The 24793-nt window shown below is 40.9% G+C and overlaps 1 protein-coding gene across 1 annotated transcript; it reads right to left on the bottom strand.

Annotated features, from left to right (window-relative positions):
- Positions 1-9859: 9859 nt before the first annotated feature.
- On the bottom strand, positions 9860-24746 carry ghitm (growth hormone inducible transmembrane protein). Its single transcript, XM_061932031.2, has 8 exons — positions 24491-24746; positions 21833-21935; positions 18104-18215; positions 14835-14976; positions 14613-14721; positions 14348-14536; positions 10060-10231; positions 9860-9962 (listed from the first exon to the last, which is right to left on the bottom strand). The coding sequence occupies exons 1-8, from the start codon at positions 24614-24616 to the stop codon at positions 9878-9880; spliced, it is 1038 nt and encodes a 345-aa protein (XP_061788015.1). The 5' UTR covers positions 24617-24746; the 3' UTR covers positions 9860-9877.
- Between the last annotated feature and the right edge of the window lie 47 nt (positions 24747-24793).

Raw genomic sequence — 24793 nt, 5'->3', positions numbered from 1 at the left:
ATATAAGAAATACTTGACTTTCAGTGAATTCTAGCTATATATATATATATATATGTATATGAAATACTTGACTTGGTGAATTCTAGCTGTAAATATACTCCTCCCCTCTTAACCACGCCCCCCTTTTTAAAAAATAATAATTGTGAGTTAACTTTGGGAAAAATGGAATTCATTACGATTAGACATTTTAATTGTTTGACCGCCCTATTAAAAATATTGTAGATCCTTTTAATGATGTATCTTGTTAGCAGTAAACTAGTTTCTTGGGAGCCAACAGACATTACTAATTGTTTGAACAGGAAGATGTTTTTGTCCATGCATTCATTTTGGAATAGAATGCAGAATAATTTTTTATCAAAAGTACACAGGTTACACACAAAGAGGTTTTAAACAAAGCCATGAGTCACAAAGTAGAAGGGCCCGGTGGTCTATAAGCCTCCGACTGCTGCTCTCATGGCGGCTCTTCAACCACGCCCATGCACTTTTGTTTATCCGCCCGCAGCCTTAAGACTAAAAAATAATAAATAACTGCAAAGCTTCTACGCTGTTTTTTTTCTCCACTTTGTGCTGAGCCTTCTTAACACAAAGTGTGTCAGGACATAAACATTGTTTGCTTCCAGTTGATAACGAATACTGCGCCCAGTGTCATTTATACAATAAGCAGGCTCGAAAAAATCAGACCGCAAAAATAAACAGCAGATATGATAGGAAAAAAAAAGAAGCAAAGCAACCAGGGTTCATCTTAATGACTCACTGCCACACTTAGTGGCGCTCTATTAATGTAGAGCGTAGAGTTTTGTACCCTGCCACAATATTGATGACGCATGTTAAGATGTTATAAGTGTCACCGTCTTCACTTTCACAGCTGCAAAAATAGCGTTCTGCGCTGAGTGACGACAGCCAATCAGAACGCAGCCTTTGCTGTCTCTATGATGAAACGGGCAGTAAAGTAACATTGTTATTGCACTGGTTTGTGTTCAATTGCAGTCAAGACAAAGTCAAAAGGTATATGTATTTGTTTATTTATTTATTTGTTTATTGAAATGTAAAAAAATACAAATATCAGTCAAATAAGTACAAAAGGCCCATCAATCAACCACAATTCACACACATCTCAATCGGGGCCAAACTGTGTTAGATGTAAATATAAACAGAATACAATGATTTGCAAATCATTTTCAACCCTTATTCAGTTGAATATGCTACAAAGACAACATATTTGATGATCAAACTGATAAAAAAAAAAATTTTTTTTTGCAAATAATCTTTACTTTAGAATTTGATGCCAGCAACACGTGACAAAGAAGTTGGGAAAGGTGGCAATAAAGACTGATAAAGTTGAGGAATGCTCATCAAACACTTATTTGGAACATCCCACAGGTGAACAGGCAAATTGGGAACAGGTGGGTGCCATGATTGGGTATAAAAGTAGATTCCATGAAATGCTCAGTCATTCACAAACAAGGATGGGGCGAGGGTCACCACTTTGTCAACAAATGCGTGTTGAATTGTTGAACAGTTTAAGAAAAACCTTTCTCAACCAGCTATTGCAAGGAATTTAGGGATTTCACCATCTACGGTCCGTAATATCATCAAAGGGTTCCGAGAATCTGGAGAAATCACTGCACGTAAGCAGCTAAGCCCGTGACCTTCGATCCCTCAGGCTGTACTGCATCAACAAGCGACATCAGTGTGTAAAGGATATCACCACATGGGCTCAGGAACACTTCAGAAACCCACTGTCAGTAACTACAGTTGGTCGCTGCATCTGTAAGTGCAAGTTAAAACTCTCCTATGCAAGGCGAAAACCGTTTATTAACAACACCCAGAAACGCCGTCGGCTTCGCTGGGCCTGAGCTCATCTAAGATGGACTGATACAAAGTGGAAAAGTGTTCTGTGGTCTGACGAGTCCACATTTCAAATTGTTTTTGGAAACTGTGGACGTCGTGTCCTCTGGACCAAAGAGGAAAAGAACCATCCGGATTGTTATAGGCGCAAAGTGTAAAAGCCAGCATCTGTGATGGTATGGGGGTGTTTTAGTGCCCAAGACATGGGTAACTTACACATCTGTGAAGGCGCCATTAATGCTGAAAGGTACATACAGGTTTTGGAGCAACATATGTTGCCATCCAAGCAACGTTACCATGGACGCCCCTGCTTATTTCAGCAAGACAATGCCAAGCCACGTGTTACATCAACGTGGCTTCATAGTTAAAGAGTGCGGGTACTAGACTGGCCTGCCTGTAGTCCAGACCTGTCTCCCATTGAAAATGTGTGGCGCAATATGAAGCCTAAAATAGCACAATGGAGACCCCCGGACTGTTGAACAACTTAAGCTGTACATCAAGCAAGAATGGGAAAGAATTCCACCTGAGAAGCTTCAAAAATGTGTCTCCTCAGTTCCCAAACGTTTACTGAGTGTTGTTAAAAGGAAAGGCCATGTAACTCAGTGGTGAACATGCCCTTTCCCAACTACTTTGGCACGTGTTGCAGCCATGAAATTCTAAGTTAATTATTATTTGCAAAAAAAATAAAAATTTATGAGTTTGAACATCAAATATGTTGTCTTTGTAGTGCATTCAATTGAATATGGCTTGAAAAGGATTTGCAAATCATTGTATTCCGTTTATATTTACATCTAACACAATTTCCCAACTCACATGGAAAAGGGGTTTGTATGAAAGCACCCCATACTTCTTAAAATTTCACAGAACAACCATTCAATGTCAGCCTAATTTTCTCCAATTTAAGGAAGAAAAAGCTGGCAGCAAACATTACCTAGCTTGCCAAAGATTGTAATAAATCTATTAAAAGTAACCAGCCTGCCGTTTCCTTTAACTTAGACACACACATCTATACCTTTAGCCATTAAAAGCCAGTAATTTTCAGGAGTTATCTCACCTTCGGAGTAGCCTCTGATTTACTAATGCTTTCTAATGTTGTAAAAATGTGTTGAATAAATATTCAACTTCGAAGATTTGCTTCAGCCTGCGACACATAGTCATTTTGATAGTAGGCTGTTATAGCTACTACAGATACTTGCGTCATGTGTTGCCTTCATTATAAACGGCTTCTCATTTTTTGCGGCTCCATTCAGATTTGATTTTTGTATTTTTGGTCCAATATGGCTCTTTCGACGTTTTGGGTTGCTGACCCCTGTTATAGGCGGTAGGAAAGGGGGCCTAATAAATTGACCACAGTCCTTGTCATTGTTCATCAATCTAAACATGGCACATCTTCACATTGTCGACCAATTTACCCCCCCTTACACCCAATGACGTCATCCCTTATTCGTAGTTAAAGGCCTACTGAAAGCCACTACTAGCGACCACGCAGTCTGATAGTTTATATATCAATGATGAAATCTTAACATTGCAACACATGCCAATACGGCCGGGTTAGCTTACTAAAGTGCAATTTTAAATTTTGCGCGAAATATCCTGCTGAAAACGTCTCGGTATGATGACGCCTGCGCGTGACGTCACGGATTGTAGAGGACATTTTGGGACAGCATGGTGGCCAGCTATTAAGTCGTCTGTTTTCATCGCAAAATTCCACAGTATTCTGGACATCTGTGTTGGTGAATCTTTTGCAATTTGTTCAATGAACAATGGAGACAGCAAAGAAGAAAGCTGTAGGTGGGAAGCGGTGTATTGCGGCAGGTGTTGTGCCGGATAACGCACCCCCGCCGTAGAATGCACCCCCTGACTGGTGTGCCGGATAACACAGCCGGTGTTTCATTGTTTACATTCCCGGAAGATGACAGTCAAGCTTTACCATTGGCCTGTGGAGAACTGGGACAACAGAGACTCTTACCAGGAGGACTTTGAGTTGGATGCGCAGACGCGGTACCGTGAGTACGCATGCAGCTGCGGCTTCCAAACATTTGATCGCTTGCCCGTACGTGCGTCCCGCTATGTGCATGTCACGTACGTAACTTTGGGGACTTTGGGGAAATATATGTGCTGTATGAACTTTGGGGAGGTGAACGGTACTTTGGGCTGTGGGATTGAGTGTGTTGTGCAGGTGTTTGAGTTGTATTGGCGGGTTATATGGACGGGAGGGGGGAGGTGTTTGTTATGCGGGATTCATTTGTGGCATATTAAATATAAGCCTGGTTGTGTTGTGGCTAATAGAGTATATATATGTCTTGTGTTTATTTACTGTTTTAGTCATTCCCAGCTGAATATCAGGTCCCACCCGCCTCTCACAGCATCTTCCCTATCTGAATCGCTCCCACTGCCCTCTAGTCCTTCACTCTCACTTTCCTCATCCACCAATCTTTCATCCTCACTCAAATTAATGGGGAAATCGTCGCTTTCTCGGTCTGAATGGCTCTCGCTGCTGGTGGCCATGATTGTAAACAATGTGCAGATGTGAGGAGCTCCACAACCTGTGACGTCACGCTACTCGTCTGCTACTTCCGCTACAGGCAAGGCTCTTTTATCAGCGACCAATAGTTGCGAACTTATCGAACTAAATCCTTTCAGCAAAATAATGGCAATATCGCGAAATGATGAAGTATGACACATAGAATGGACCTGCTATCCCCGTTTAAATAAGAAAATCGCATTTCAGTAGGCCTTTAACCTTCCTCTTACGGCTCCTATCTGAAGTTTGTGTACAACAACAACAATGTGACCTCGGTGATTATAAACACAGCTCCCACATGCGCCCGCTTCAAAAATGAGACACCTGCATGTTCGCTGACAGTTGTTAGCATCTGTTATAGCAGCGTCCTCGCTTGGGGAGGGTTTTAATTTTAGAGGAGCAACCAGATGGTGGACAAGAGGATTTGCGGGCTTAAGCCTTTGTCATCTGCTGCTGCACACTCACAGTATCGTTTGTTTGTGTGTGTGTGTGTGTGTGTGTGTGTGTGCGGATCAGGCAAGGTGGACCCCCTGTGGGCCCTCGCTATGACTCTACATTCATCTGGGGTAATAACGGAATAAACACTTCATTTTGGAGGTGAAAATCAGGGAAAATATCATCTGTTTGTAGTCATCTGTCCACAGTTCTCTTGGTCTTCGTCTTTCATGCCATTAAGACGTAAGTTCCATCGTCGATCAATTTAACTGTTTGGAATTTCTAGGACTTGGTTAAGGTTTATTTCCTGGAGAGTCACAAGGGAACTTTCCATTTCTGTCACTTGGGTTTTGTAGTCTTGAATCTTCGCAGGGTTGAACTTGGCCTTGTTCCACATCATAAGAGTGTTTTGTGCAAGTTGCATGTCTAAGCTTTCGAGTCTATGGCCTTGCTTAGCAATAATGGTTGAGGTGAAATAAGCAGGGGCGTCCATGGTAGCGTTGCTTGGATGGCAACATATGTTGCTCCAAAACCTGTATGTACCTTTCAGCATTAAATGGCGCCTTCACAGATGTGTAAGTTACCCATGCCTTGGGCACTAATACACCCCCATACCATCACAGATGCTGGCTTTTCAACTTTGCGCCTATGGTTCTTTTCTTCTTTGGTCCGGAGGACACGACGTCCACAGTTTCCAAAAACAATTTGAAATGTGGACTCGTCAGACCACAGAACATGTTTCCACTTTGTATCAGTCCATCTAAGATGAGCTCAGGCCCAGCAAAGCCGACGGCGTTTCTGTGTGTTGTTGATAAACAGTTTTCGCCTTGCATAGGAGAGTTTTAACTTGCACATACAGATGTAGCGACCACCTGTAGTTACTGACAGTGGGTTTCTGAAGTCCTCCTGAGCCCATGTGGTGATATCCTTTACACACTGATGTCGCTTGTTGATGCAGTACAGCCTGAGGGATGGAAGGTCACGGGCTTAGCTGCTTACGTGCAGTGATTTCTCCAGATTTTCTGAACCCTTTGATGATATTACGGACCGTAGATGGTGAAATCCCTAAATTCCTTGCAATAGCTGGTTGAGAAAGGTTTTTCTTAAACTGTTCAACAATTTGCTCACACATTTGTTGACAAAGTGGTGACCCTCACCCCATCCTTGTTTGTGAATGACTGAGCATTTCATGGAATCTACTACTCCCAATTAGCCTGTTCACCTGTGGGATGTTCCAAATAAGTGTTTGATGAGCATTCCTCAACTTTATCAGTATTTATTGCCACCTTTCCCAACTTCTTTGTCACGTGTTGCTGGCATCAAATTCTAAAGTTAATGATTATTTGCAGAAAAAAAAAAAGTTTATCAGTTTGAACATCAAATATGTTGTCTTTGTAGCATATTCAATTGAATATGGGTTGAAAATTATTTGCAAATCATTGTATTCCGTTTATATTTACATTTAACACAATTTCCCAACTCATATGGAAACGGGGTTTGTAGGTTCCTCACCAATGTGAAAGCAGTGGTGTGACAGTTTCCCCTTGTCAATAGAGATACTTCTGGACTTGAGTGTTGTGAGGTCATCCATGCAGGCTCTGACAGGCGGCAGCCTCAGGCCAGGTCTTATTAGATGTCCTCCAACCACCCATCGCAATGCCCGGATGATCACCTCCATGGCCATGGTGAAGGCCAGCGTGGAGATGGTGCAGCCAGATATTAGCAACTTGAAAAAAAAATTTAATCAACAAAATTTCGCATTTGGACGCACCTCTGCGGCATGCAAGTTAAAAAGGAACAGTGACGTCACTGTCAAATAATGGGGAAATGGCACCATCTTGTGGAATTTGTAGGATGGACACAAAAGCCGAATTAGATGATCAATATTTCAAAAATAATTCTAACAGTGCCTATATTGGTGTAATGTACTGTATACATTTTGATTTATTGATTAAATGTTTATCTTATTACTGCCATGACTGATTGTTTCTTTGGTGAAAACAAGTTACTTAAAAAAATAAATATAGGAACGAGCCATACTTTTGAACGGCTCTTTTAAAGAAATGGCTCCTCAAGGTCCAGCTCCCTTCAAAAGGCCATAAATCTCATCTCGAACACACAGCTTCTAAAACTTGTAGCTCTTACAGGCTAAAAAAATATATGGTTCTGGAACATGACTTTCCCCAAAGCAATCATCGTTGGCTCTCACATTGTTGATGGGGAAGGGATCTGTGGTTCCCACCCCTACGTCATGGATCATGTGACTAGCTTCGGGACTCTCCGTAAGATTGATGCTATTTTAATCATATCTATATATTCGTAAACATTTTTTTTTTAAGTCTTTCCGTGTTTTGATTGATTGATTGAAACTTTTATTAGTAGATTGCACAGTACAGTACATATTCAGTACAATTGACCACTAAATGGTTACAACCAAATAAGTTTTTCAACTTGTTTAAGTCGGGGTCCACGTTAATCAATTCATGTTATAAACCAGATATATATGGTAATATAGCTTGTTTTTCCATTCTATTTATACTTTCAGTAAGGAAAGCAGCAATTGGCTGTCCTATAAGTCGCTAGGAGTCACTACATGCCGTCATCGCCTCATTTGCATAATTGGAGGCTGCAGAGAAGATTAACGTGGAAGAAAAAAATGAGTAAAAAATAATGCTAGATGACAACAGCTCTAAGTTCAACTTTTTTCTGTTAATTCTGAGCTTGTTTTCTTTAAATTATCAATTAAAATATTAGAGGATCAAATCGGATAAAAGGACTGGAGGGTGTGTGACATTATTCTGATCTACTGACTGGCTCATTAACATGAACAATGGGATTGGGACGTTGCACTGAATTATGAAGAAATATTTACATCTTGCTCTTGAAACTAGGGCGACAACAGCTTTGCACATGCGGATTTTATGAGTGAGGACAGTAACTGCAGCTTGCTTAAAGGGGAACATTATCACCAGACCTATGTAAGCGTCAATATATACCTTGATGTTGCAGAAAAAAGACCATATTTTTTTTAACCGATTTCCGAACTCTAAATGGGTGAATTTTGGCGAATTAAACGCCTTTCTAATATTCGCTCTCGGAGCGATGACGTCACATCGGGAAGCAATCCGCCATTTGAGTCAAATCAGCTCTGTTATTTTCCGTTTTTTCGACTGTTTTCCGTACCTTGGAGACATCATGCCTCGTGGGTGTGTTGTCGGAGGGTGTAACAACACCAACAGGGACGGATTCAAGTTGCACCAGTGGCCCAAAGATGCCAAAGTGGCAAGAAATTGGACGTTTGTTCCGCACACTTTACCCACGAAAGCTATGCTACGACAGAGATGGCAAGAATGTGTGGATATCCTGCGACACTCAAAGCAGATGCATTTCCAACGATAAAGTCAAAGAAATCTGCTGCCAGACCCCCATTGAATCTGCCGGAGTGTGTGAGCAATTCAGGGACAAAGGGCCTCGGTAGCACGGCAAGCAATGGCGGCAGTTTGTTCCCGCAGACGAGCGAGCTAAACCCCCTGGATGTCTTGGCTCACACCGTCCCTTATGCCACTGAAGATGATCAAGAGAAGAATATCGACCCTAGCTTCCCTGGCCTGCTTACATGAAGGTATGTCTACAGAATATATTAATTGATGAAAATTGGGCTGTCTGCACTCTCAAAGTGCATGTTGTTGCCAAATGTATTTCATATGCTGTAAACCTAGTTTAGTTGTTAGTTTCCTTTAATGCCAAACAAACACATACCAATCGTTGGTTAGAAGGCGATCGCCGAATTCGTCCTCGCTTTCTCCCGTGTCGCTGGCTGTCGTGTCGTTTTCATCGGTTTCGCTTGCATACGGTTCAAAGCGATATGGCTCAATAGCTTCAGTTTCTTCTTCAATTTGGTTTTCGCTACCTGCCTCCACACTACAACCATCCGTTTCAATACATGCGTAATCTGTTGAATCGCTTAAGCCGCTGAAATCCGAGTCTGAATCCGAGCTAATGTCGCTATAGCTTGCTGTTCTTTCCGCCATGTTTGTTTGTGTTGGCATCGCTATGTGACGTCACAGGAAAATGGACAGGTGTTTATAACGATGGTTAAAATCAGGCACTTTGAAGCTTTTTTTAGGGATATTGCGTGATGGGTAAAATTTTGAAAAAAACTTCGAAAAATATTATAAGCCACTGGGAACTGATTTTTAATGGTTTTAACCCTTCTGAAATTGTGAAAATGTTCCCCTTTAAGACACAATAAAAGTCTCCATGTAATAAAGGCAAGGTGGGCCCTCAATATGAATGTAAATTTACATGTAATAAATATTTCATTTTGGAGGTGAAACTCAGGGAAAATGTAATCCATCTCTGCTCTTTACTCAAATATTTCCTTTATCAAAACTCCTTTATTCCCTCAAAAATTCAGAACAGAAGTACACAACTTATCATGCTACTTTATGTAATTTACTTTTGTTTAGAAGAAATAAATAGTACATGTGAAGCAGCAAAAACGGAAGAAGAAAAAAAAAAGACATCCACCATCAGTGAGACCTCCGTCTTTAAGAACAATATCTTTGTACGTCTTACTCTTGAAACTTTGTGTTTATAGTAATTACACAAGACTGGTGGCTATGAAGAGACATGCGTGAAGTTGCCCTCCGCCTTGTCAAAATCTCCCCTAACCAGTCCCCTATCATTTGTGCTGCAAACATTATGGTTTGTGACATTGTAATTTTGAACGCTTTATGGTATTAATGTGTCATTATTCATAATTACGCCTCTCTGAACATTTATTTGTGCAGCATTTTTCTGCAAAACGTTTTGGTCTTACTATCATAGTTTTTATGTTTTTAACATTTTATGGAGCTGGCTATTAATCATTTGTTACTAACCTAAAAACTTTAGTAGCTGCACATACGATTGGGACTGGTTATGAATATTGAACATTTACTTAAAAACGATCATAGACAAACGAACGGAACATGTTTGGGGTGATTTAGACAAGGTGTCCGGGCCAACTTCACTCAGGTTCTTCTCTTTGTTGACTGCTTCTCCACAGAAGGGAAAGAGTCCAGGTGTTCACTTCCTTCTGTTGCCGCCGCCACTCAGAATCATCACCATCCTCATGAAGATGTTGAGTGTGTCCATGTAGATTCCCATACACCTACAAATAGCAAAGAATAGATTCTGTTATTCTCTTCCACAAAGTGGATCATTGCCTTATTTTGGCACCAGTACGAGTAAAAGCTTAGCCTTCTTACGCATTAATGGGGTCGTATTTCTGCACGCCGTAGAGTGGGTGCGTCTCCGCCCTCTTGACGACCTTCTGGGTGTCGTAGAGGAGGAACATGCTGAAGAGGACCAGGCCGCCGTAGATGGCCACCGAGTACAGGCCGGCTCCGAACGCCGAGGTGGGCGGGAGGAACATGGAGCCTGTTGGGGGTGACATCAATAACATTTTTAATATAAACCAGACCTGGGCAAATTAAGGCCCGGGGGCCGCGTGCTGCCCGTTAAGATTTTCAATCTGGCCCTCCCGAATTTTCCAGGAGACTCCCGAATTTCAGTGCCTCTCCCGAAAACCTCCCGGGACAAATACATACCTGCCAACTTTTGAAATCAGAAAAACCTAGTAGCCAGGGTCCAGGGGCCGCAGGCCCCGGTAGGTCCAGGACAAAGTCCTGGTGGGGGGTTCAGGGGCCCCCCGACGCAAAATGATTATTAGCATTCAGACAGGTTAAAATGTTGCTAAAACCATCACTTTTCTATCAGTCACAGTGACTTTTCAAAACAAAAATATTACAGCAAAAATCATATGGGTTGATTGACATGTTTATTCTGTAAGCTAACTTCAATAGTTTGAAATGATTTTGACAGTTAATGCCAGTTATCCTGTCAACCTTTCACAAGACTTCAATTTGTTCATTGAAAGTATAAACACTTTTTACAGTAAACAAATGGTAAAACAGTACTAAACAATTCCATTGGTGTCATTATTAACTTTCTGTCCAAGCTTGTATAATCTACTGCCTTGTTCAATTGTATAAAATAGTCTGTGCCTAAAATTCACATTTCTATCACAATGATCATACTGTAAACATGGTAAGCTAACTTCATTAAAATTAATAGTCCTGTCAATAGCATGGAATTACAATTCAAATGTAGTTTTTTTGTAAGCCTTTCAAAAGAATTCAAAATATGAAAAATGAATGAAAATTAATTGAAGCCATCAGACACTTGAAAAGTGGCACATCACATCTCTAATGTAATCATTTGAACTTTTCAACAGAAATAGCACTGCAAAAATATTAAGGACATACTTCTGTATTTTGGTAGTTATGCTGTCAACATTTAACAAGATTTCTTCAACTTGGACTTGAAAGCATAAATAGTATAAACACTTTTAACAGTATAACAGTACTAAACAATTCCAATAGATAACATTGGTGTCATTACCTTTTTGTTTGCTCAATTATTACCTCCGTAAATAAAACTTCGGCATTTATCACATCCAAAGAATCTGTTTGGGCGACGAAAAACGTTGAAAGTTTTCCACTTGTATCGCTAGCAACGGCATTAGACTTGTGTTTTTTTGTCCCAACGTGGTCTTTTACATCGCTAATTCCTCCGTGTCCGATGGAAAAATCTTGTCTGCACAAGGTGCAATTCGCGTAGTTTTCACCCTTTTTGGAACGGATAATTATTCCCGGATAGGCTTTTGAATATTCTTCACGGAATGACTGCAGTTTTCTTTTCGGTTTAAGACTCGTATGCGATTTTTCTCCGGCTGATTCCATGATCGTTCGCTCGTTTGGAAACAATGGCCTCGTGCTTGGCAGCGGTGCTATAAATAGCCTCGCGCATGGCATTCGGAATGGCTCGATAGGAAGTTACGGGAAGCAGTGTCGATTGTCATTGTTGTTACGCGATTTCGTGAATAAAACTTTTTTTTTAATATTTTTTTTAATTAATGAAAAACCGTATTTTTTATCACTGCAACCGTAACCCGGAATAGGTTGATGAAAACCGTACTAATTACGGGAAAACCGGAGTAGTTGGCAGGTATGCAAATATTCTCCCGATTTATAGCCGCATGCGGACCTGAGTGACGGGTCGGCAGCCTGTTTTCACGTCCGCTTTCCCACGATATAAACAGCGTGCCTGCCCAATCACGTTATAACATCTACGGCTTTTAGAGAGTGCACAACTGCGCACACAACAAGGAGACGAAGCAGAAGAAGGAGGAAGATACAGCCATGGCGACGCCGCCGACGAGTAAGATGAAGAAATACGCTTGTAAGTTCCAAAACGAATGGAAACAAGAATTTCAGTTTATCCAGGACAGTTCGAAGGGGAAGGGGTATGCTGCCTGTAAATTTTGTAGAACAGACTTCTCCATTGAACACGGTGGCCGAACGGATATACTCACTCATGAACGGGCAGCGCAGCACAGCCCAGTATTTTGGGCCACCTCGCTAAATGGAGTCTCGAGGGTGTAACATATGCAGAGACAAAGATGGCTATGCTGATAGCTGGAAGCAACATCCCGTTCTCATTTGCGGATGTCTTCAACAAATCCGTGAAGTATATGTTCCTGGATTCAGAGATGGTTCGCCAGTACGCAAATGGCAGAACAAAAAGGCTACTCAAATAGTGAAAGGTAAGTGTTGTTGTTTTTTTTAGTAAGCAGCAAGCTGTGCTTCTGGCTGCAAAGCATTGCACTTTCAAGTACAACAATGAGTAGATGAGTGTTATGTGTGTGTATATGTGTAAATAAATGAACACTGAAATTCAAGTATTTCTTTTATTTATATATAAATACATATAATAAAACAAATATATATATATATATATATATAGCTAGAATTCACTGAAAGTCAAGTATTTCTTTATATATATATATATATATGAAATACCTTTGGTGAATTCTAGCTGTAAATATACTCCTCCCCTCTTAACCACGCCCCCGCCCCACCCCCGACCACTCCCCCAAACCCGCCATCTCCCGAATTCGGAGGTCTCAAGGTTGGCAAGTATGCCCGCCGGACATTCACAAATAATTATTTTAGCTCTTTAAGATAGAAACTGTGCAGTGATGTTTTCAAATGACCGTAAGTCTTGAACTATACAAAGTATTTCAATGGTTGCAATATGTGCTTTTGCATGATATACTAGTTACTATGGTAATGTAATTAGTTACTATGGTCATCTAATTAGTTACTATTGTCATCTAAGTCACAGCAGCTCAGACGAGGCACCAAGCAGTGTGGGTGGGGAGCGTTTCCACAGAGTGCTTCCAGAGCTGCCAGCCTGAAATGCGGGTGTCAGGGACAGACGCGGACGGAGATTTTTACAACAAAGTTCTAAAGCTCAGTGATATATCAGATTGTAGGTGTTTTTTTTTTTACCCTTTGCGTTCATATTTCGCTATGTTTGATGCACTTCTCTTGATTGTAAAATATGTCGATCGAGAGGAGGTGTGACGTTCATATGTTGTCAATATTCAGTATTTTATCCTTCATAGTTAATATTGTAAATCCCACATTCTTTATTTTCATGTACATTCAGTAAAAAAATATAAAATTCCATTCCGTTTTTTAAGGAGGTCTGTCATAACGTTTTTAGCATTCAATCAGAGATTATTGTGAGATTATATATTGTATAGCATACTTGCCAACCTTGAGACCTCCGATTTCGGGAGGTGGGGGGGCGGGGGTGTGGGGCGTGGTTAAGAGGGGAGGAGTATATTTACAGCTAGAATTCACCAAGTCAAGTATTTCATATATATATATATATATATATATATATATATATATATATACACACACAAGAAATACTTGACTTTCAGTGAATTCTAGCTATAAATATATAGTTCTTTTATTTTATTTATATATATATATATATATATATATATATATATATAAAATAAATACTTGAATTTCAGTGTTCATTTATTTACACATATACACACACAACACTCATCTACTCATTGTTGAGTTAAGGGTTGAATTGTCCATCCTTGTTCTATTCTCTGTCACTATTTTTCGAACCATGCTGAACACCCTCTCTGATGATGCATTGCTGTGTGGCACGCACAAAAGTGCTTTCATCAAATGCACTAGATGGCAGTATTGTCCTGTTTAAGAGTGTCACAACATTGCTGTTTACGGCAGACGAACTGCTTTACGGTAGACGAAAACGTGACTGCTGTTGTTGTGTGTTGTTGCCGCGCTGGGAGGACGTTAATGAAACTGCCTAACAATAAACCCACATAAGAAACCAAGAACTCGCCCTCCATCATTCTACAGTTATAACGTGATTGGGAAGGTACGCTGTTTATATTGTGGGAAAGCGGGCCTGAATTTCGGGAGATTTTCGGGAGAAAATGTGTCCCGGGAGGTTTTCGGGAGAGGCGCTGAATTTCGGGAGTCTCCCGGAAAATCCGGGAGGGTTGGCAAGTATGTTGTATAGACACATTTTTTTCTCTAAATCCCCCCCCCCCCCGAGAAAAAATAATTGCCCAGGCCTGATATAGACTGTGATGCTCACCGATAGAGGAGGCAAAGACCACTCCAAAGCCCACAGCCAGTGGACCCCCCATGTTGAGGAACTTCTCGCTGGGGGCGCACATGGCCACAGTGGACAGCCCCCCCACGATGCCTGCCGTGTACCAAGCGGCCTTCATCATTAGGGGTCCTCCCAGGAGAGTGAGGGGAGCGATGACAGCGCCCATCACGCCTATGTAACACAAACAAGACGCCTCGTCAGTGCTTTGCCATGACTAGCAGTGTGCTGCCCTCTAGTGTTGACAAACCTGCATGCAGCATCCAGGCCAGATGCTTGGGGACGGGGCTGTGCTCGTATGAAATGGACCTGACCAGGATGCCGGCGCCGATCATGGCTGCAAAAGTGGCTCCTATAGCCTGGGAAGTAAAAAATAGTGGCCACCTTACAACACCATCAAAGGTCCTCATCTCGCATTTGACTTTGTAATGCATAAACGTTTTTATTGTGTTTAGTCTGCAGCTGGCCTCACCAGCCAGGATCCTCTCATCATGAGTCCAAGGAGCGCCGGGGTCCGACTCACTGCGACCGCTGAGAGCGCCGTCAGTCCAACACTGCCTGCGAAGTACATGTAAGTGGAATGGATCCTGTCCATCACATACTGAGGCCAGATCCTAGAAAGAGGAGGGGGAATACAGGTCAGTGTTTATTAGAGGTGGTGAAAATGATCGATTCTCTAATGCATCACTGTTAGAAGGTGGACGATCCTGAACCGATGGACAAATAAATATCCATATATCAATTACTTATCATATGCCGGTACTTTTTTACCACACTTTGAATCATGCGGCTTACGCAGAAGGTGTGGCTGATCTAAATATTTTTCTTCGCTAACGGCCATATTAGTTTGTATACAACAAACTTTCATAGAAGTAACCCTGACACAGAGACTGAAAGGGCGTGTTATTTTTTGTGCTATGGCGCCATCTTTTGGACGACTTCGCCCACTGCAGGTGCTGCGGGTTGAAAGTCTACAGTATTTCCCTCCGTTTCATGCCTTGAACGGGAAGTATAAGTGCAATTTCGTCTACTAGTCATCCACATTGTTTATATTCGTGTGTAAGTTTTACAAAAAAAACATCACGTGTTTGATAGTAGTGTTTTCATGCATATTTGTACGCGCTATCGTAATGTAATCAAGCTATCGTCTTTGTCATTACCTAATAGTGTTTTTCAACCACTGTGCCGCGGCACACTAGTATGCCGTGAGATACAGTCTGGTGTGCCGTGGGAGATTATCTACCGTATTTTCCGCACTATAAGGCGCACCTAAAAACCACAAATTTTCTCAAAAGCCGACAGTGCGCCTTATAATCCGGTGCGCCTTATATATGGATTAATATTCATATTCATTTTCATAAAGTTTAGGTCTTGCAACTACGGTAAACAGCCGCCATCTTTTTTCCCGGTAGAAGAAGAAGCGCGCGGTGCATGCTGGGATATGTGACGTTTCATTTCCATTTGTGTGTTTAGGTAAAGACCCCAAAATTCGCTCAACTGTTTAATTCGGACACTGAAGAAGAAGAATTCGAGAGATTCATGAATGAGGAATAACTTTATAAAGTGAGCTTTACATGTTTATTTTGTGTGTTGTGTTGTGTGACATTAACGTTTGAGCAACGTTGAGTTATTGATATATTTTTATTGCTCTGCACTATTTCGAGTGTTACTACATTGTGATTGCACTAACGTTTGATTTACGTAACACGAGTAAATCAGCTGTTTATTCATTTTGGGAGTGAACAGAGTTGTCAGAACGCTGGTTTGTTATCTATTAATAAAGTTTGACTGACCTATCTGACTGTTTTGTTGACGTAGGTGCGCCTTATAATCCGGTGCGCCTTATAGTGCGGAAAATACGGTAATTTCACCTATTTGGCTTAAAAATATTTTTTGCAAACCAGTAATTATAGTCTGCAAATTATCACCAAAAATGATTCCCGGGCATGGCCACCGCTGCTGCTCACTGCTCCCCTCACCTCCCAGGGGGTGATCAAGGGTGATGGGTCAAATGCAGAGAATAATTTCGCCACTCCTCGTGTGTGTGTGTGTGTGTGTGACAATCATGGGTACTTTAACTTTAACTTATACTGACAGATTTAAGTTTGAAGTTTCAACTTCTACATCTTTACCTTGTGCTTGTTTGTAAACATTCCCTCACCACCGGCTTGTTATTCGCCCGGTAGAATGTCAGGCTGCGTTTGATTGGTGGGATGGAGTCAAGTGTCACTAATGCTTACATTGGTTTGGTGGAACAGAGTCATGTGACAGTGCCTGCTGGAAGAAGGCTCGCTGACAAATGATTACGTCTTTCCAAACCTTAATTAGTAGATTATAAATAACTGTGATATAAATAAATGTAACGATATACATGTTCGAAATACATTTCAACCAACCAACGATGGGAAAAAAACTCAATGTAACTCTGACAAGTACAATTTTTCCAAAAAGTTACTTACTTAAGTTACTTAATTGTCTGTTTGTTAGCAACATAACTTACAAAGTTATAAACGGATTTTGAAAAAAAAAAAAACAATTCCTCTTATCTAGTACGAAGTGGAACACACTTCGCTTCCTGCTTCCTCTTTCGCTCCACGCCCCAACATTGCGGACAGTGCTGCGCAGAGGATTCTGGGAGATGTAGTTTATTTTTCGGACCCACCAGAGCAAATAGCCACGCGTCAGAGAAGATTTTGAAAACATAATACCGCGGTATGTACAATATCAATGAACCCTACGATATAATAATTAAAGCTGCATAATTAATCGATTTATAATCAAATCAGGAAGTGCCTACAGCAGGGGTGCTCATTACGTCGATCGCGAGCTACCGGTCGATCGCGGAGGATGTGTCAGTCGATCACCAGCCAGGCATTAAAAAAATAGTCCTAAAAATGAGCGATCATAAATCTTCACTATGACGTCACTTTCGTCCCTTGATTGACATTCACGGCACCCGAGGGTCTTCTGAGATGACGCTGGCTGCTGCCAGCTCATTAAAATTACCGACTGGAAGGCGAGAAACACTTTATTTCAACAGACTCTGGCGCCGTACTTGTCGTCAAAACTCCAAAGACCGACTGCACAGTTGCGCTAACAAAATAAGAGTCTCAGAAAGCTGGCGTGCACAAGCTAGCAAGCTACGGAGTTTGCCGACAATGTATTTCTTATAAAGTGTATACAGAGGAGTACGGAAGCTGGACAAATAAGATGCCAAAAACCAACCACTTTCATGTGGTATTGGACAGAAAGGAGGACTTTTTTTCTCCTCCATTCGAAAATGCGCACATTATCAGCACCACTGTCTGATTCCAATCAATGCAAAAGTCATCAGAATCAGGTAATACACCAACTTATATTCTTGTCTTCATGAAAGAAAGGAATCTATATGTGTTAAACATGCTTGTATTATCTTTAAACACCTTTAACTTGTTAACAATATTAACTATATGTATTAAACATACTTGTATTATCATTAAACACCTTTAACTTGTTAACAATATTAACTATATGTGTTAAACATGCTTGCATTATCATTAAACACCTTTAACTTGTTAACAAAAACATATATTTCATAAATAAGTAAATATAAATGATATATATGAATGAGGTAGATCCCCACGACTTGATCAATTGAAAAGTAGCTCGCCTGCAGAAAAAGTGTGAGCACCCCTGGCCTACAGATTCCCACCTCTAGTGTGTATATACAGACAAAATTACAGTTTACAAAAGTTTACTTACGCTGCTTTCGTAATAGCGCCAATCTCGTTGGACATGCCCAAGCCGTAGTAGCATAGAGCTCCCAGTCCCACTGCAGCACCTCCAGCGACAATCATTCTTCCCATGCTGTCAACTAAAACAAAAACAGTATTTTTGTTTTTTCTGTGCATACAAGAAGTCTTGGGCAGAGATGGGCTAAAATCTGTATTGCAATATATATTGCAGCTGCCTGTGATAATGATATACAGTACTGGTACCTCAACTTAAGAGTGTTACAAGCATCCCCCCATTAGTCAGCGTAGCAAATGTTACAGTGAAACCTGTAAGAGCCATCCAAAACATCTGGTCTTACTCTCTATTTGTAGCTTATAGCTAGAGATCGACACACTGTCACTTTGTTTTCCAACCATAGGAGGGCAGAAAGTAAATGTGAAGTACAGTGCTGAGAAGAAGTGGATGATATTCATTGAATTAAAAAAAAGAAATCATCAATCACATGACCGAGCAAGTCGAGTGTATCACTGCTCGTTTGCACCATACTTAAAAGGGAACTGCACTTTTTTTTGGGAATTTATCGTTCACAATCATTTTGAAAGAAAAGAAAAAAGTTTTTTTGTGTTTTTTTGCATTCTATCATGTAGAAATCAGCTCGTTCTTGGTAACTAGCAATGCAGCTTTTGGGGGGCAATCAATTCTACCTCTAAATCACTTTAAAAATGCATTCTAAAACGGTCACTAATACTTAATTTAGTATTTACTGTGTATATAATTGAACAGTGTTTATGTTGTGTACAAGGTGTATTTATAATATGTTGTGCAAAGGAAATTTCATAATTTTTGGAAGCTCATCTTGTATTTGACATTGTTTATAGGGTTAGGCGCAATAAGTGTTCAAATTCAGCCTAAACCCTTTCGGTCTGCAACATTTTCAATTTATGAATGTACAACTGTTTGTTTATGTAAAACTGTTTGTTTATTTTGTTGACCCCTGACCGAACAAATAATAAACTAAACTAAACTAATTTACATTCAGTAACCTGTATAATAACCAAACTGTCGCAACATTGTTATTGTAAGGCCGAAAACTGAGGAACTCTCTTTCTAGCGTAGTAACCCATCAGCGCACTTCGGTATTATCTGTAAAAGCTAAATACGGCAAGAGATAAGCTAGCTTCTACGTCAGCGCGAAACACGCTTGAGTTTGCAATGCGTATCATGATCAATATAAAATGTGACTCACTCGATGGGACAGTTGTCTCTCGAGTCCAGCTGGCCGTGGACGTTTTTCTGGTTTATTTGAGATAAGCACGCCATTTATGTCGAAATAGCTTGTCTCCAAATTCCACATTTGCAGCTTCGTGTCGCTTTCACCACACTCTATCGGCTTCTGTCTGCTCCAATGTTTCACCCTCTTTTATGTGCATGCTTCTAGAAGCAGCAGGTAATCCACACTTCATTCAGCTTCAAAAAGATAAGGTTGTGAATCCTCATTTGTCCAGAAATAGTCGTCTTCGTTGTTTGTTACTGCCATGATTAGAACACACACAAGCGTTTTGTATCCGGAAGTAGGAACACACTGGAAGTCAGACGTGTGCTGCTATGGAAACAGAAACCAATGCGCGGAGGAAGTCAACCCCGGAAATGATTAAAATTACCAAAATACGGTTAATATTGAACATATTACATATTGTTATGAACATTTCTGTTACTACATTATATATAGACTTACAGTGTGTATATAAAACGTTGGATGGAGGGTTTTGAAGTTGTTTTAGAGGCCTTTGAAGGTGACTCCCATTAACCACATCTTTCAAGCATTTTTTATCATCATTAAATCCGAATAAAAATTTTAAAAAGACGTGTGTTCTTGTCTCTCATAATGATTGTGAACGATGAACGACAATAGAACCATTTCAAACAGGGTTCAATGTGCCATTTTCTGATTTCTCCAGAGATGTTCAATCGGATTTAAGTCTGGGCTCTGGCTGGGCCACTCAAGGACATTCACAGAGTTGCCCTGAAGCCATTCCTTAGTTATCGTGGCTGTGTGCTTAGGGTCATTGTCCTGTTGAAAGATGAACCGTCACCCCAGTCTGAGTTCCAGAGCGCTCTGCAGACGGTTTCCATCCAGAATGTCTCAGTACAATCTTGCATTCATATTTCCCTTTATCAGGGATCCCAGATGTCCGCTATTTAGCGGAATTTCGCTATTCTTATCGCCCAGTAATTCTCAGACTGTAGTGGTGCATGGACTCCATCTAGTGGTACGCCAAAGAATCACTTAATTAAGTCACTAAATTTAAAATAACTTAAATATTGCCACTTTCTGCATAGTACTATCTTCTAGGATTTTAAGTGAAACAAGCTCAGTCTTTCTTGTCTAATTTCCTTTTAGTTGACCTTGTAACAGTGAATCCGTACAGTCATGAAACTGTTCTCTTTCCTATGCAAACTTCTAATAAATCCTTCAATAAATCAATAGGGATGTTCCGATACAAAGACGGCACCTTATGGGGGTATAGGTATCGGAGAGTACTTGTAACTAAATCACTGATACAATACTAATATGTATTTTTTAAGAAACCTCGGGTGTACAACCTAAACAGAGCGCACACAAGCCAATATGTCCGTTAGTATGCTAATGTTGCTACAGCATCTAATAGATACAAAATAAGTTTTCTTGCATTTTACAGAATTTCTATGTGGGAAATGCCTTCCAAAGCATCTCAAAAATTGTAAAACCTCATCAATTTCAGGGGGCATTATCCCCTGAACTCCTGAAAGGGCCCGCTTGAACCCCAGCTGATATTTTTCTATTCCTGTATTTATTTTGACTTCACTGGGATCCCTGATTTATCATGACTAGCCACTGAAAAGTATCCCCACAGCATGATGCTTCCATTACTATACTTCACTGTAGGGATGGTGCCTGGTTACCTCCAAAGATGACGCTTTGCATTGACGCCCAAGAGTTCAACCTTTGTCTCATCAGACCAGAGAATTGTGAATGGTGGATTGTTGCAGAGATGGTTGTCCAACTCTGCACAGAGGAATGCTGTAGCTCTGACAGAGTGACCACCGGGTCCTTGGTCACCTCCATGACTAGAATCCTTGTCCCCCAATCGCTCAGTTTATACAGCCAGCCAGCTCGTATAAGTGTCCCGGTGGTTCCAAACATCTTCCTTTTAACAGATGATGGAGGCCACTGTGCTCATTGGGACCTTCAAGGCAGCAGATATTTTTCTGTACACTTCCCCAGATTTGTGCCTTGAGACAATCCTGTGTTAGAAGTCTACAAACATTTTCTTCGACTCCATGCTTGGTTTGTGCTCTGCCATGCACTGTCAAGTCAGACCTAATATATATCGACAGGTATGTGCCTTTCCAAATCATCCCCAACCAACTGAATTTACCACCGGTGGACTCCAGTTAAGCTGTAGGAACATCTCAAGGATGATCAGTTTAAACAGGATTCACCTGAGCTCCCTTTTGAGCGTCATAGCAAAGGCTGCGAATACTTAAGTACATGTGATTTCTTAGTTTTGTTATTTTGAATACATTTTCAAAAGATCTCTTCAAAAACGTTTAGACATTGTCATTATGAGGTATTGTGTGTAAAATTTTGAGGACAAAAATATTTTTTTTCAATTTTGGAATAAGGTTGTTACATTACAAAATGTGGAAAAAGTGACGCACTGAATACCACCGGATTGAAAACAGGTTTGTAGGCCAAGGATCTCCTGCACTTACTTTTCATGGCAGTTTCTGTGGCTGGTTCAAACACAGCCTCCTTGATTTGGTCTTTGGCTGTCCTTCCACGGCGGAAACCAAATTTGGCTTTATTGGAAAACCCCTAGAGAGTGGGGTTGGGGGGAGGACATAAAAAAGGTAGTCTCTTAGTAGCAACAAAGGTGACCACACAGTATCTTCAGAAGAAACATAAAAAAATACATAAACACAAATAAGAAGTGGCACCTCAACTTAAGAGTGCCCAAACTTAAATGTTTTGAGATAAGATAAGCTGTCTTTCGGCTGATTGTTATGCTTTAAAATGCAAGCAGAAATTTCAGTTCCAAGCATCCCGGCCATTAGTGGCATAGCAAATGCCACAATGAACCTTGTAAGATTTGCCCAAAACATCTGGTCTTACTCGCTAGCATTGGCTTACAGATACAAATTGACATGATTTTCTTTCTCCAACCATGGGAAGGAAGAAAGAAAGCGAGTCTGAAGGACAGTGTTCTGAAGAAGAAGCTGATGATATTCGTTGAATTTAAAGGGGAACATTATCACCAGACCTATGTAAGCGTCAATATATACCTTGATGTTGCAGAAAAAAGACCATAATTTTTTTTAACCTATTTCCGAACTCTAAATGGGTGAATTTTGGCGAATTAAACGCCTTTCTATTATTCGCTCTCGGAGCGATGACGTCACGCAATCCGCCATTTTCTCACTTTCGTCGGTGTGTTGTCGGAGGGTGTAACAACACGAACAGGGACGGATTCAAGTTGCACCAGTGGCCCAAAGATGCGAAAGTGGCAAGAAATTGGACGAAATTTGTTCAAAATACGAGGCTGTGGGGAAAGCCGACGAAATGGTCAGTCGTTTGTTCCGCACACTTTACCGACGAAAGCTATGCTACGACAGAGATGGCAAGAATGTGTGGATATCCTGCGACACTCAAAGCAGATGCTGACATCAACTCCAAAACTGGACAGATCAGCTTTCAGGAAAAGAGAGCGGATGAGGGTATGTCTACAGAATATATTAATTGATGAAAACTTTATTCATTACTCGCGGTTTTACGTAAATGATTATACATAAACTGTGTTTACCAATAATTTAGCTTAAAAACATTTATTTTTTTCAATCATTTGAGTACATTCGGGTAGTCTTGTGTAATGCAGTATTTTGTGTCTATTTAGGTATGGTTAACCTGAGTGCTGTAATCGTGGAAAAATATATGTTCTTAGCGCGCCTGAAATGGGCTGTCTGCACTCTCAAAGTGCATGTTGTTGCCAAATGTATTTCATATGCTGTAAACCTAGTTCATAGTTGTTAGTTTCCTTTAATGCCAAACAAACACATACCAATCGTTGGTTAGAAGACGATCGCCGAATTCGTCCTCGCTTTCTCCCGTGTCGCTGGCTGTCGTGTCGTTTTCATCGGTTTCGCTTGCATACGGTTCAAACCGATATGGCTCAATAGCTTCAGTTTCTTCTTCAATTTTGTTTTCGCTACCTGCCTCCACACTACAACCATCCGTTTCAATACATGCGTAATCTGTTGAATCGCTTAAGCCGCTGAAATCCGAGTCTGAATCCGAGCTAATGTCGCTATACCTTGCTGTTCTTTCCGCCATGTTTGTTTGTATTGGCATCACTGTGTGACGTCACAGGAAAATGGACGGGTAGTTAAAATCAGGCACTTTGAAGCTTTTTTAGGGATATTGCGTGATGGGTAAAATTTTGAAAAAAAACTTCGAAAAATATAATAAGCCACTGGGAACTGATTTTTAATGGTTTTAACAATTCTGAAATTGTGATAATGTTCCCCTTTAAACATGCTTCACTGATTCGAGTATTTGGCGAGCGCCGTTTTGTCCTACTAATTTTGTTTACATGTATAACTTTCTCCGACTTTCAAGGACGTGTTTTATGCCACTTCTTTTTCTGTCTCATTTTGTCCACCAAACTTTTAACGTTGTGCATGAATGCACAAAGGTGAGTTTTGTTGATGTTATTGACTTGTGTGGAGTGCTAATCGGGCATATTTGGTCACTGCACGACTGCAAGCTAATCGATGCTAACATGCTATATTGTGGAATGGTAAAAGGGCCTGGTGACCCCCATGCAGCGCTCTATAGCCATGGCAGGAACAGTGGGGTCAGGCCGAAGAACACCATGCTGGCTCCAAAAAGGTTGCACATGTAGCCTGTACATATTGCATCATTATGCCTCATTTGTAGGTATATTTGAGCTCATTTAGTTTCCTTTAAGTCCTCTTAAGTCAATTTATATCTCATGACACACTATCTGTATGTAATATGGCTTTTAATTTTTTGCGGCTCCAGACAGATTTGTTTTTGTATTTTTGGTCCAATAAGGCTCCTTCAACATTTTGGGTTGCCGACCCCTGGTCTAGTGGGACAGACATAAGTTAAGTCAGAGAAAATGCAGTCGTTAATAAATTGTTTAATGTTTCTCTGCGGCCCGGTAGCCAATGTGTCACGGACCGGTACCGGTGGTTGGGGACCTCTGCTTTAAGGGGTTTTCTGGCTTATTCAAGTCAAATAAACATTCTAAAAACTCTTATTAAATGATTCAGGTGGTTGTATTCATGTGTTTGACAACATCAACGTCTCCTGTTAGCTAGAAGGGCCAGAGGATGGAGTTTAGAGGGTACCTGCTGGGGCCTGAGCATGGTGGGACATTGCTTCAGGGTGGATCTCAGGGCAGCCGAGTTTGACAGCACAGGACGCAGCCCGACGAGGGGGAGGCTCCTTAAGCACGTTAGCCTTGCCACCATCATGTTAGCCTAAACAGGGAACATAACAGTTCTTGTTATAAACATACAACAGACTAGTGAGCCATTTAGCGTACTATTGTCCAATTCGCCACTTAGCCTGCTTTGGTTGTCCAAACAACCGCAACCTACGCAGTATGACGACGTTACCTAACAAAAAAATAAGTGCGTGGACAACACAAT

Source organism: Nerophis lumbriciformis, linkage group LG39, assembly GCF_033978685.3.
Source record: "Nerophis lumbriciformis linkage group LG39, RoL_Nlum_v2.1, whole genome shotgun sequence".
Taxonomy (NCBI): domain Eukaryota; kingdom Metazoa; phylum Chordata; class Actinopteri; order Syngnathiformes; family Syngnathidae; genus Nerophis; species Nerophis lumbriciformis.
The sequence above is the reverse complement of the archived record's forward strand: the minus strand, read 5'-3'. Positions and strand labels throughout refer to the sequence as shown.